This window comes from Enhydra lutris, unplaced genomic scaffold (genome assembly GCF_002288905.1).
Source record: "Enhydra lutris kenyoni isolate GAN:26980312 unplaced genomic scaffold, ASM228890v2 scaffoldscaffold12, whole genome shotgun sequence".
NCBI classification, from domain to species: domain Eukaryota; kingdom Metazoa; phylum Chordata; class Mammalia; order Carnivora; family Mustelidae; genus Enhydra; species Enhydra lutris.
This window is the reverse complement of record NW_019154096.1, coordinates 40,239,509-40,253,860: the sequence shown is the minus strand read 5'-3', so window position 1 is coordinate 40,253,860 and position 14,352 is coordinate 40,239,509. Positions and strand designations below refer to the sequence as shown.

General features: G+C 41.5%; 1 protein-coding gene across 1 annotated transcript in view; it reads left to right on the top strand.

Annotated features, from left to right (window-relative positions):
* Window positions 1–5,175: 5,175 nt before the first annotated feature.
* Window positions 5,176–14,352, top strand: part of LOC111144774 (chromosome unknown C10orf128 homolog) — a 34,715-nt gene continuing 25,538 nt past the window's right edge. Inside the window, exon 1 of the mRNA XM_022499221.1 lies at window positions 5,176–5,273. Within this exon, the coding sequence (XP_022354929.1) occupies window positions 5,228–5,273 (46 nt within the window). The 5' untranslated portion in view covers window positions 5,176–5,227. The remainder of the gene's footprint in view (window positions 5,274–14,352) is intronic.

The following is a 14,352-nucleotide window of genomic DNA, read 5'->3' as shown; positions in this document are numbered from 1 at the left end:
GGTGGCTCAGTCACTTCAACACACGGCTCTTGATCTTAGCTCAGGTCTTGATCTCAGGGTCATGAGTTGAGGTCCCACACTGGGCTTCACGCGGAGTGTGGGGTCTACTTAAAAAAAAAAACAAAAAACTGATCTTATATTCAGCCATACTATTATTTTTGATAAATAGTCTTTGACTCTTAGAGGCTTTCTATATAGGCAAACATATCACCTGAGAATAGGGTTTTTCTTCCTTTTCAATGCTTCTTCCTTGTAGTGCCTCTTTTAAAAAAAAGAAAATCCACACTAACCAAACCTCCAGACACTAGTGAATAGAACTGGTGGTATAGGGCATCCCTTCTTATCCCTAATTTTAAAGAGATTGCATCTCTGTGGCTTGCCATAATAATGCTTGTTGGTTCTTTTGTGGTAGATACATCTTATGAGGTATTCCTGTTCATTCCTAGTTGATTAGGTATTTTTATCATGAGTGGGTGATGAATTTTATTAAATACCTTTCTATATCAATTGAGATAATTGTATGTTTTTTTTCTATTTTAACTCATTAAAATGATATTTACCACCCCTTTTTGTTCTTAATATTATTATTTGTATCTTCTCTCTTTTCTTCTTTTCTGGTCTATGAGAAGTTTGTCATATTATTGGCTTTTTATTTTTTTACTTTTTTATATTATTAGCTTTTTAAGGACAAACTTTAGGACTTGCTGACCCTCCCTAATGAATCTTTGCTTTCTGGTTTATCCTTTTCTGCTCTCATATTTATTATTGCCTTTCTTCTATCTTTTCTTAGGCTTATTCTTTCCAAACCTCCCCCATTGGTTGCTTAACTCTTTCCTTCTCAGCCCTTCTTTTCTAAGTATTTATATCCTTTCCTTCTAATTATTACTTTACTTGCAATCCACACAATCAGATACGAAACATTTTCATTATCATTACATTCTGGCTATTTTTAATTTTTACTGTAATTTTTAATTTGACTTCTAAGTTACCTAGAAATGTGTTTGAAAACTTCCAAACATATGGAAACTGAATGTACTTTTTGTTACTGTCACCTGATTTGATTACACTGTGGTAAAAAAAAAATGTGATCTGTATGTCATCTATTCTTTGAAATTTTTGAGAGTTACTTCATGGCCCAGATGTAGTAATTTTTTTTTAAGCTTGCATGCATGCTTGAGAAGAATAGTTATTTTCTGATTGTTGGGTGCAGAGTTCTATTTAAATCTGATAGACCGTGTGTTTCAAATCTCCCGTATCTCTCATTTTTAAAAATCTCCCATCATAGGGCATGTATTGCATGGAGCACTGGGTGTGGTGCATAAACAATGAATCTTGGAGCACTGAAAAATTAAAAAAAAAAAACAAACTCCCATAATGGTGGTGGATCTGACAGTTTTCCCGACTTGCCCTGCAGGCATGTGGGGTGTGACTCTGTGAGCTCTGTTGCTGGTGCTGAGGTGCTGAGGGAAGAGAAGAGCTCCTGAGGCTGGATGCTGACCATGCTGGATGAGGGGCCACACCTTGAGGAATGTCAGGACTATGGGCTCCTTCCCCTTGGATTGGCAGAGCTGGCTGCCTCCGGCTCACAGGCTGGAGGCTGGGCTGGCTCTGCCTGAGTGTGAGCTAAGCAAGGAAACTGATTCCTTGATGCAGTTGCCACCACTGAGGTCTTGAGCTGAGTCAGGCACAGGACTAGGCTCTAGCTCCTGCCTTCACAGGCTCTCAGTCCAGGGGGAGTCATCCCGACTGCTCTGGCAGGAGCAGGCTCAGGTTAAAAAGCAGGCATTTGTGACAGGAGCAGGGGCAGGGGGCACCCACTCTGGCTGGGGGGCTTCACCCCAAAACGAGGTTACCCATCCCACCCAGGAACATGGCCTAGGTGTCAGGTCATCTTTTCAGAGTCTAGCTCATGGGACCATTTTGAGAGTCTGTATTTCCCTCTTTTCCACTCAAGTAGGTGGCAGATGCTGCCTTTTCCGGTCTCAGGAGGTTGTGGCAGGGAGAAAAGCAGAAGTTGCTGCAGGAACTTCCCTTCCTGGGTTTATATCTGAAAGGTTGAGCCCTAGAAGAGGTTTCTAGAGGTATTTTCCTTTTTTAAGATTTTATTTATTTATTTGACAGAGATCACAAGTAGGCAGAGAGGCAGGCAGAGAGACAGAGGGGGAAGAAGGCTCCCTGCCGAGCAGAAAGCCTGATGCGGGCCTCCATCCCAGAACCCTGACCCTGAGATCATGACCTGAGCCGAAGGCAGAGGCCCAGCCCACTAAGCCACCCAGGCGCCCCTACAGAGGTATTTTAGAGCAGAAGTTACAGACCGCTATCTGGTTTGAACTGCCCCACGTAAGAACTTTTCAATATTAGTTGCCGACATTTAAAAATGTGATTCCACAAAATAGGGGACCTCTTTGTGCACCTGGCAGCCCTGGGCCCACTTGGGGCTCCCCTGAGACCCTCCACTCAGTCCCCAGCCACTGCCGATGGCTTACTGCGCCTGCTCTGGCATTCTTTCACAGTTTGCTCAGGAAGTGAAACATTTCTCCTCCAAACATCTCCATTAAGTGGGGTAAAAACTCAACATCCAAAAAACCAAAGAATCCGGTCAAGAAATGGACAGAAGACATGAGCAGACACTTCTCCAAGGAAGGCATAGAGATGACCAACAGACACGTGAAAAAAATGTCCCATGTCACTTGTCATCAGGGAAGTACAAATCAAAACCACAATGAGATACCATCACAAGGCAGCAAATGACAGGTGTTGGCAAGGATGTGGAGAAAGGGAATGAAAGCCGGTACAGCCACTCTGGAAAACAATGTGGAGTTTCCTCAAAAAGTTGAAGATAGAGCTACCCTACAACCCAGCGATTGCTCTACTGGGTATTTACTCCAAAGATACAGATGCAGTGAAATGAAAGGGCACCCACACCCCAGTGTTCATAACAGCAATGTCCACAGTTGCCAAACTGTGGAAGGAGCCAAAATGTCTTTCAACAGATGAATGGATAAAGAAGATGTGGTCCATATATACAATGGAACATTACTCAGCCATCAGAAAGGATGAATTTACATCGACATGGATGGAACTGGATGGGATTATGCTAAGTGAAATAATCAGACAAAGACAATTATCATATGGTTTTACTCGTATGTAGAACATAAGAAATAATGCAGAGGATCATAGGAGAAGGGAGGGAAAACTGAATGGGAAGAAATCAGAGAGGGAGGGGTGCCTGGGTGGCTCAGTGGGTTAAGGCCTCTGCCTTTGGCTCAGATCATGATCTCAGGGTTCTGGGATCGAGCCCCACATCAGGCTCTCTGCTCAGCAGGGAGCCTGCTTCCCCCTCTCTCTCTGCCTGCCTCTCTGCCTGCTTGTGATCTCTGTCTGTCAAATGAATGGATAAAATCTTTCAAAAAAAAAAAAAAAGAAGAAATCAGAGAGGGAGATAAACCATGAGAGACTCTTGATGCTAGGAAATAAACTGAGGGCTGCTGGAAGGGAGGTGAGTGGAAACGGGGTAACTGGGTGACGAGCATTAAGGTGGGCACATGATGTGATGAGCACTGGGTGTTATACGCAACTGATGAATCATTGAACACTACATCTGAAACTAATAATGTACTATATGTTGGTTAATTGAATTTAAATTAAAAAAAAAGAAAAAAGGGAGGGTAAAAGTTTTAAAAGTTCACAAGTTTCAGGAGAAGTAAGAGGGAGTATGTTTCGTGGTGTAGGTGAAGACGACCAAAGTGTTTGGCATGAAATAAAGTGTCTGGATAGGAGGATGGAACCTTAAGCCACCAAACGAAGCAAACAGCCTTTCTCACAAACACCCTGGTATGCTCACATCCATCATTAGTGTGAGGGCCTGAGGGACACGGTGCTCCATGAGTTAGCAGTGTTAGGAGTTTGGCTGAGGAAGCCCGAGGATGAAGAGGCTGACCGCTGTCCTCTCATTTGGATGGGGCTCAACACTTGTCATGAGGTGGCTGTACATTTTTAAGAAAAGTGAGATTTCTTACACATTTGAGTTGGTGGCTCAACAGTCAGGCAGGTTTCAAGGAGAAGGATGGAAACTCATGGCCCCAAATCTGTTGGTTTGAGCCTATTGAGAACCAAGCGTCTTCCAGCATGAGGGGCTTAATGTGGGGTCTGGGAATGTGGATGAGAAAAAATCACATCCTTGTCCTCTAACCTCTCCTGGAGACTTAACACGTCTTTTCAACGTGAGAGTAACCAAGAAACTACTGTGACGCAACTGCAGGTTTTTTCGTCCACCTTCCAGCTGGTACAGACATCTCTAAATATTGTTAATGTTTGTCATGATGTCAAGATTGTGGACTTACTGCCCCTCTGCTAAATCTTGCTGTTTTCTGCGTAGAGAGAAAGCACATCTATTTCTATAACATAAGGGTGCATTCTAACTATTTTTGATAACTGTATTTCAATATAATCGGTTTCTTTCTTTTTTTTTTTTTAAGATTTTATTTATTTATTTATTGAGAGAAAGAGAGAGCATGAGCAGGTTGAGGGGCAGAAGGACAAGCAGACTCCCCGCTGAGCAGGGACCCACCCCCACCAGCCCCATACAGGACTCGATCCCAAGACTCTGGGACCATGACCTGAGTTGAAGGCAGGCGCTTAACTGACTGAGCCACCCAAGGTCCCCAGTATAACTGGTTTCTTTTAGGATCCTAGCTACTTTATTTTGGACATTTAAAATGTTATTCTGAGAAGAGAGTCAGCCTCCCAGACTGAGAGACGTCCATGGCACAAACCATAGTGACTGCGGTGCATTGTGGGCTGGTGGCCGTGGGCGTTGCATGACCTGGACATCCATATTTGCTTTGCCCACAACCCCCTCTGAGACTCATCAGCCTGGGTCTTTGGGCAAGAATCTGCACCCAGGGGCACTTCTGTTCCCGTGCTGTGTGTGTGTGGTGGGTGGGGGTAGGTTATAGGAGATAGACGGGGTGATAACCAGTACCCTGGAAAGCCTCAAGGAGCCTTTCTTGTGGGCTAGCTCCCTTCCACAGATGGCAGGGCCAGGGCAACAAGTGCTTCTCTCAGCCCTGCCCTTTGATGGAGCTGAGAGGAACTAAGCAGCCTCCTGGCGTGGAGGCAGCTTCCTCCTTGTCTGTCACGTGGGGCTTGGCTCCTGTCCCTTGCAGCCTTGGGTCATACAGCGCTCGGTGCCTGTTCAGAGAGGAGCCAGGAGCATAGAGCCGGCATGGGCTTGGGGCCCAGCATGCTGAGAGCCCTCCTCCTCCTCCTGGGTAAGTGAGGAATGCGGAAATGGTGTGGGTGGGACTCTTCTGTGGCCGGGGTCCCTCAGTGAGTGGGAAACTGGGGGAGCATTAGCCCACTGGGGCTCAGTCCCTCAAGCACAGATGTGTCCCTTGAGATAGATGGCTTTTCTCATTTTGAGACAGGAAACAGTGAGCAACAATTTTTGTCTGTTTCATTCCAGCTGCAACTTACAAATGCTTCTGTGTCAGAGGAGAACAGGAAAGGGTCATGTGGTAGAAAGAGCTTTGGGCTTGGGACCTGGAAAAATCTGGCTTTAAATTGTGGCCTCATTGCTGACAAACTGCTGCAAGCTTCTTAGACCCTCTCTCAGTTTCTGAACCAATAAGAGATAAGGGGGATAATAATGCATGTCTTCTAGGATTGTTTGAAAATTAAGTTCAATTTAATTAGGTCAAACCAAAATAATTATATAAAATGAGAAAATGTAGGTGCTTCTCCATAGTTCATGGTGAATGAGTCTTATTACGGAATGAAGGAGGTTCTTAGTCACCCAGAAGTATCCAGACTTTTAAAAAGTCATCTTTAATTCTGTACATCAAAAGAAGGAAGGAGGGGGAAAGGTGGAGACTGATAGAAAAGTAAGGCCGGATATAGAGGGAGAAATAGAAGACCAGAGAATCAGAGAGGAAAAATAGAGAGAGATAAAGATTGACGCCCAGAATGATGGTTAGAATGATATGTGTAGACAGAGATAAACAGAGATGAATGAGCCACGCACTTTGCAAAATCTGCTTCGACATTAATTGTTATTTCTTAAAAAGGCATCTGCACAAAGAAGCTGTTTCTCAGAACTTGCCCTGGGTCAAGACTCAAAGGCAGGCAGTCTATCTCCAGATCTAACCTTCTATCTGAGAAAGCAGCAGCCTAGATCTGGGACATGGGCAATGTTAATTCCCAGGGACAGGACTCCTGCCTGAAGCCCACATCCAGCCCGGAGTGAACAAAGACCTTGGCTTTCTGGGAGTTAGCGTGGGAGGCAGAGAGCCTCGGCATCTAGCCGTTTACATGTGGAAATGGCCATATGTAATGAGTGGCAGTGGCCAGGGAGTGGTTAGAACCAGCAAGCAAGGAAGACGTGTGTGCAGGGCAGAAAACGCAAAGTGTGCTTGGCGACGTGGCAGAAGGCGGCAGGCATCTTAACCTGTTTCTGCTTTCGACCAGTGTAGATGTACAGACCAGTCTGTACATCTTCCTTCCCCACGTCTGTCCTGGGGGGGGGGGTGGGTGTGGGGAAGGAAGTGAAATTTAAGAAATCCCCTGAAAAAAATGTGCCCATGATACAAGTAGGCAGTTTTCCGAAAAATTACGAACAAGCGATAAGCCTTGAAAATGCTCAAGGTCCCAGATAATAAAAGAAAGAGTAACGTAACATTTTTTAGTGCATTCGACCTGCTGCCTATTCCCTTAAACACATTAGCTCATTGGGCGCCTACAACAACTTCATGAAATAGGTCCCACCATTATCCGCATTTTAAGGATAAAGTTTAGATTAGTTGGCTAAGGTATCACAGCCAGTTAGTGTTTTCAGATACCATTGGCAGAAACAGTGTTTCAGAGACTGTGTCTTCCTCTAAAGAAACGAATGTTAATCCTCTTAGCTCTTTACCAGCCCTGGGAGCGGGGGCACGTTGTCCATCCTGTCTGGGCTAAGTTTCCTCATCTGTAACTTGGGGATAATGACTGTACGAACCTCACAGGGCTGTTGAGAGAACTCAGTCTGCGGCCACGTTTAAAGCACATGGCCAGGATCTGACAGGAGGCGGGCACTCACTATTTGGATAATTAGAACACTGATTGACCCAATCTCAGGACATAATTGGACAACATGTAGCAAAGTGTAAGATGTTCACAACCTTTTACCCAGAAATTCCACCTTCAGAAACTTATCCTGATGAAGTAATAGGATAAAAATTCCCCTGAATATTTAATAGGATGTTATTTAGCACTGTTGACTCCAGTAGAAACCAGAAAACAAATGATTTTCGGTCAGAATCTGGCTAAATCAGTTATAATCAAACTTTTCCAATGATAACCAAAATGTTTACATGAAAAACATTCTCAGAACTGACATGGATAGAGGGGAGGTGACAAACTTATGGAGTTATAGGTACAGAATTACATTTTCCATATGTTTGCTTGCCTATCCAAAACTTGACTGGAAGGAAATACAGCGAGTCATGAAAAGTTTCCTTTTACCCTCTCTAGGAAATAGGATTATAAGGCATCTTTTGGTTTCTTTGTATTGACATTTTTCATAAGGATCATATATATTCTTAATACAAAATAAATTTCTACGCACCAAAAAATAGCATGATAGCCTGTTTGAAAGTTGTAAGAATTAATTAAGCTTTTCCTTTACAAACTGGTAGAAGCGACCTGGGGGATTATCTAGTGATACCTACTAACACAGGGCAGGGGACCAGGCCAGTCACCCCAGGGCATATGTGAGAGCTGTGCACGAGGGCTTTTGGGGACATGGGAGGAAGAGGGACATCTTTCCCTAGTGACTCCCGTGACATCCCGGCTTGCATGAGCCACTATTTCCCACAACACAGAGTAGTTGGACAGTTTTGGGAAAGTCAGTTTTCCAACATTCTAAAACTATTTTAAGACTGACATCAATATGGGGCTCCTGGGTTGCTCAGTCGTTAAGCTTCTGCCTTCAGCTTGGGTCATGATCCCAGGGTCCTGGGGTCGAGTCCCACATCGGGGTCCCTGCTCCGTGGGAAGCCTGCTTTTCCCTCTCCCTCTCCCACTCCCCCTGCCTGTGTTCCCTCTCTCGCTGTCTCTCTCTGTCAAATAAATAAATAAAATCTTAAAAAAAAACCCTGACATCAATGTAACAAACATGGACCCAACACCTTGAATTAATACATTTTAAAATTTGGCTGGTTATTTTAGACAGATTGGTAAGTAGATAGATAAATCAACATATCCATCAAAGAAAGAGAATGTCAGAAATGGAGTTAATGCCCTTGGGGCTTCCCTCCCCTGTTTTGTTTCCTCTCTTCTCCGGAAGAAACAGCACCCCTGCTTTGACTGAGCTTCCTTCCTGTGTTGCTTTCTAGGGGTTCAACATGTGACGCGAATGTCACTACAGCACACTCAACATGCTGCCTTAGCTCCCCGCGCTGATCACATAGATCAATGGTATTCGTTTCAACTGCCCTAAATAGGTCTGTTGAAACACTACATCATAATTTAGTTGTACCTTCTGGTAACTGAGAGAATTTAGGTTGTTTCTTACTTGTTGAGTGTTCGTTGATGCTGTAATGAACCTTCTCAGTCCCATCTTCTAGAAGCCATGCGCGGCTGTTTTCTGGGAGACAATCTTGAAGACGTCACAAGTCACGGGTATGGACAATTCTCCCCTCCTTGGATATTGCCAAATTGCTCTCCATTAGCAAGATCCAGATCTTTCTGTCCCCCTACAGGTTTAGTAATACTCAGTAGTGTCAGACTTCTCATTTTTTGCCAATCAGAGTTGTAAAATATTATCTCCAAGTTTTTAGGTTGCATGTTCCTGACGACTAGTGAGATTAACTATTTTCCCTTTCTTTATCAGACAGCCAGGTGTCTTTTTCTGTACATTTCCTGTGGTCCTATTGGTCCTTATATTTTTCTGGATATTAATTACTTGGCTCTGTCATGTGTTGTCAATATCCTATCTACATATGTTGCTTATCTTTTATCTTTGTGGCATCCTTTGCTCTGCAGAAGTCTGTAAATGGGATACAATCACATTTATTATTCTTAGACTTTTGCTGTGTCTGGTTTTTCTCCCTTGTCTAAGAAACTTTTTTCTTTTTTTAATTAGAGTGGTTGCATTTTCTATGATTGCACCTTTAATTTATTTGGAATTTATATTTGTGTATGGCCTAAACAAAGGATCTAAGTTTAGGGTTTTTTCTATATGAAACATCAATTATCTTAATATCATTTATTTCACAATCTTTCCTTTCTCCCCTGCTTTGCAGTGCTTCTTCTATTTTATACCCATTTAATGCATATTTGAACTATTAATGGTATTCCTATTCTGTGCCAGTGTTTGTGTCTCTCTGTGTTGAGTCATGTCACACTGCTGTATTCACTGTAGCTTATGAATCTTGGTAACTTGTATGTAAGATACTTTCTCCTCCTCTCTGTTCTTTTTCCTCTCTTACTTCTTCTCCTCCCCCTCTCCCTTCTCCTCCCCCGCTCCTTCCCCTTCCCTTTCCCTTTTCCTTTCCTCTCCCCTTCCTCCCTCTTCCCCTACCTCCTCCCTCTCCTCCTCCTCCTCCTTCTTCTTCTTCTTCTCCTTCTTCTATTCCTCCTCCCTCTTCTTTTGCTTTGACATTAAACTCATCTTGGCTCTTACTACACCTTCTCTCTCTCTCTCTCTCTCTCGTAGATTATTTTCCTTGAAGCATCATCAAAGCCCATTTCCTGAGAGCTCATTCTGAGCATGGTGTCTCGCCCAGCACTCCTATGTAGATCTCATTTGTTTCTGATAAACCAGCCACAAAGCAGATGTTCTTCTCATGCCCATTTCACAGATGAAGAAACTGAGGCCCAGAATGATCAAGTAGCTTATCAGAGGTCACATAGCTGGTGAGTGGAAATGCTGGATTCAAATGCAAACAGTTTGATGCTGAAAAGCCATACTTGGAGCTCTAATACCAAACTGCCTCCCAGCTGAGAATAGAAAGTCGTGTCATCACGGAAAACGAACATGACTTTTGAAACTGTTCTCTCAATCTTGTATTTCAAGATAGTTTCAAACTTAAAGAAAAATTGCAAGAAAAATAATACAAAGAACACCTGTTTGATTTGCTGATTTCTTAATCAGATTCCATCATTTGCATTATCTTTGTTACCTCTCTGGAGAAATATGTTTATACCAAACAAATGAGGATATAAATATACATAGTTCTATATAGTAAGAGAGAGAGGTCTTTTTTTTTAAGAGCCATTAGAGAGTAAGTTGTATATATCATGTTTTTTTTTAACCCTAAATACATTAGTGTGTATTTCTTAAGAATGGAGACAATCTCTTGTATAACCACAGCACAGTTAGCAGCATCAGGAAAGTTAACATTGTCAAAATACTTTCAAATAATCTATCGCAGTTCAGTATTTTCACTGGACCCACCAATGCCCTTTGCAGCCTTCACTGTCCTGAGCAAAGGAGACAGTGGAGGGGCAGATGTGGCATTTGGTAACCTTGTTTCTTTAACCTTCTTTACCTGAAACATCTCCTCAGCCTTTGTCTTTTATGACATTGGTGTTTTAGAAGCTTCCATCTCCTTTTCTTTCTTTCCTTTTTTTTTTTTTAAAGACTTTATTTATTTGACAGAGAGAGAGAGAGAGATCATAAATAGGCAGAGAGGCAGGCAGAGAGAGGGGGAAGCAGGCTCCCTGCTGAGCAGAGAGCCTGATGCGGAACTCGATCCCAGGACCCTGAGATCATGACCTGAGCTGAAGGTAGAGGCTTTAACCCACTGAGCCACTCAGACACCCCATCTCCTTTTCTTTCATAGAACACTCCACATTTTGGAGTTTGCCTAATATTCTAGTGATTCCAGTTATCCTTTCTGTACTAGACAACGTATAACCACTCTTGGGTCCTTCTAAGGGCTTCACATTTGGATGCAGAAGATACCTGTCTAAGAAAGGCTCCTGTTCTCTTGACATGATGATAAAAGACTTATAGCTGATTTGTTGTGCTGGAGTTTTTGTGTCTGAGAGACCACCAAGGAGCCGAGCACTGATACAATCACACGAGGATTTATTTGACAAGCTTAAGCTTGGGCCCAAGTATAACCAACACAGCAGAGTAGGGACTTGGACCCTGAGCTTAGTTAAGGCAGGGGTATTTATGTGTTCCTGTTACTAAAGCAGGGTGGGGCTTCCTGGAACCAAAGCAGGGTGGGGTTTCCTGGAACCAAAACAGGGTGGGGGTTACTAAAGCAGGGTGGGGGAAAGTTCAGCCCTTGGGCACAGGGGTCTGAGATGGCTGCGGGAGCTAAGATGGCTGTACTTATGCTAAGGCTAAACCTGAGGTGTGATGGCCTTGATTTTTCTCGGCCTCCACAGATTGTGGGTTACGGTTGTCACAATTCTAAATAAATTATTTGCCACTTAACTACCAACCGATCAATATTGCTAAATTTTGCTAAAATAAAATATCTAAGAATAGCTATTGAAAATATCTGGTGAGATATCTAGGTATTTTCTTAGAGGTTTGTACCTTCCTTTTTAAAAGGCTGCCAGATAAAATATTCCTATGGACTCTTAATTCCAACCAAAATGTCAGCCATCTGTCTCCGTTTTAATTCTGTTGGAAAGGACTCGCTGAAATCTATGTATTATTATAATCATGATAATAAAAGAAATACAATATCACTTCAATTATGTTCCAGTGCCTAAAACATTCTTCACTGAAAGAGCCAGAGTTATTGAAGAGAACAGAGGCTTCCCGCCGCCCCCCCCTTAATTTATAATGAAAAGATGGCAGAGGCTGGGGTAAAGAGAATTAAATTCGTTTTTATCTTACAAGTCAAAGTCATCACTTTATTCCTTGGCTCTTAGTCCCTGAGATCTTTGTAAAAATCTTTCCTGACAGCTTTTCCCCTGTTTCAGATTCCTGCCAAGACAATGGTTCACAATCAGGCAGTGAGTGGATTCCAGGAAGAAAGAATTCTTGACATGTTAGTTTTCTTTTGCCACGCAACAATTTATCACAAATGTAACAAAAGAAAACAATACAGCAGGGTCACTTGGAAAGTCAGTGGAACATAAAGGAAAAAGGGAGGACCCCGGGAAGGTGAGGAGAAATGTCCTGGTCAAGCCAGCATTCTCTTCATGACTTTTGCCAGTTTTCTAATTGGTTTGCTTGGTTTTTCCTTTACTATTGAATTTTAAGAGTTCTTAATATATTCCGAATATGAGTCCTTTGTCAAATATGTGATCTGAAAATATTTTCTCCCAGTCTCTATCTGGTCTTTTCATCCCCCTCACAGGGTTTTTCATAGAACAAAAGTACTTAATTTTAATTAAGTCTAGTTTACTGATATTTTTTTCCCTTATGGATCATGCTTTTGATAGCACATCTGAGACATTTTCACTACTCACGCCCTAGGTCTCCAAGATTTTATCTAATGTTTTCTCCTACTCCTCTGCCATCTTGCTCCTCCCTTAATCTTATGTTTTCTCCTAAAAGTTGTCAACCAAAAAAGAAAAAAAAAGCGGAACTAAAACAAAACCAAAAATCATTGATTGGGGGCCTCCGAAGTGTAATTCAGGAACACAGAAGATTTAACAACACAACACAAATAGTGCACCTCCCCTCCCCTCTAGGGAACAGAAGTCAAGGGTTTCTAAAGACAAAGGGAATGCTTGAATGTTGTTTACAAAGAATTTTGATTGGTGTTAGCAACAGAAAAGTAATCTTGATTGAATATAATTGGTTGCTAAGACTATCATTAAGCCTTTGCTTAACTTCTCTTAACAAGTCATAGGTGTTCTGGCTGAGTCTTTGAAAAATATTTGCAGTTTGACCCAGTTGAGAAGTTCATGGCTCTATCCAGTGAGGGTGTGAATAAGGTCCATCTCCTTAATGACCTTAATGACCTCCTGGTTTCCCTTTTAAATCACCCCATTTCTATTTTACCTTTCACCAAGTTGTACAGTTTTATCTTTTACATTGGATTCTATAATCCACTTGGAGTTCATTTGTGAATTTAAGTCAGCATACTTTATTGTTGTTGTTGTTGCTACTTATAGATATCCAATCACTTCAGCACCACTGGTGGAAAAAACTATTCTTCCTCTATTGAATTGTTTTTGCTCCGTTGTCCAAAATCAATTGGTCATTCTTGTATGGACTATTTCTGGGTCATCTTTTCTTTTCCATTGATCTGTCCCTCTGCCAATACCAAGCAGTTTTGTTTTTTGTAGGTATGTAAATTTCAAGATGTTAGAATGATCCCTCCTACTTTATTCTTCATTTTCTTAAAAAAAAAAAAAAGGTTTTTAGCAATTCTATTTCCTTTATCTTTCCATGTAAATTTTAGAATAATCTTATCTACATCAATAAAAAAATCTTGCAAGGATTTTGATGGGCATTACATTAAATCTAGAAATCAGTTTGCGGTGATTTGACATGTTTATTAGCTGAGTTTTCCATGAACTTGGTTTATATCTCCATTTATTAAGATTCTTTTTTATTTCTCTCATCACCACTGTGGAATTTTTAATATGTGACATCTGTACATGTATTATTAGGTTTATATCTAAGTATTTTTTGTGGGGGTGATAATAAATTGTATTTAAATTTCTCTTTCTATGTGTAACTATTAATATATAGAAGTATAAGTGATTTATGTATGTCAGTCTTCTATTCTGCCACCTTAATGAATTCACTTACTAATTTTAGGGATTATTTTTTAGATTCCTTGGGATTTTCTATGTGGACCATGAACTGCAAAAGGTTGTATTTTCCCCTTTCTGAATGGTATGTTGTTTTAATTTCCTTTTCTTGTCTTATTGGACTGGCAGGAGCTTCCAGTACTATGTTCAACAGGTAGGGCAATGGCAAATAGCTTTGCCTTATTTTTGTTCTTAGTGGGAAAACACCTTGTTTCTTACGATTAAGTGTGATGTTAGCTGTAGGATTTTTTGTAGATTCTTAATAAGTTGATGATGTTTCCCTCTTTTCCTAGTTTTCTGAGAATTTTGGTCATACATGGGTTTAGAATTCTGCATCACTCAATATGATCATGTGCTTTTATTCTTCTGTTATTTGTTAATGTGGTGGATTGCGGTGATATATTTTTGAATATCAAACCAGACTTGCATCCTTGACTAGACTCCATTTGGTCATGATGTATAATTCTTTTATTTTTCTGAATTCTACTTGATAGCATTTGGTAAGAGTTTTTGAGTTTGTATTCATGATGAACACTAGTTTGTAGTTGTCCTTTTTTGCACCTTTTTTTCTCTGGTCCTAATGTCATGGTAATGTTGGCTTCATAAAATGAATTAGGAAGCTTTCCCTTCTCTTCT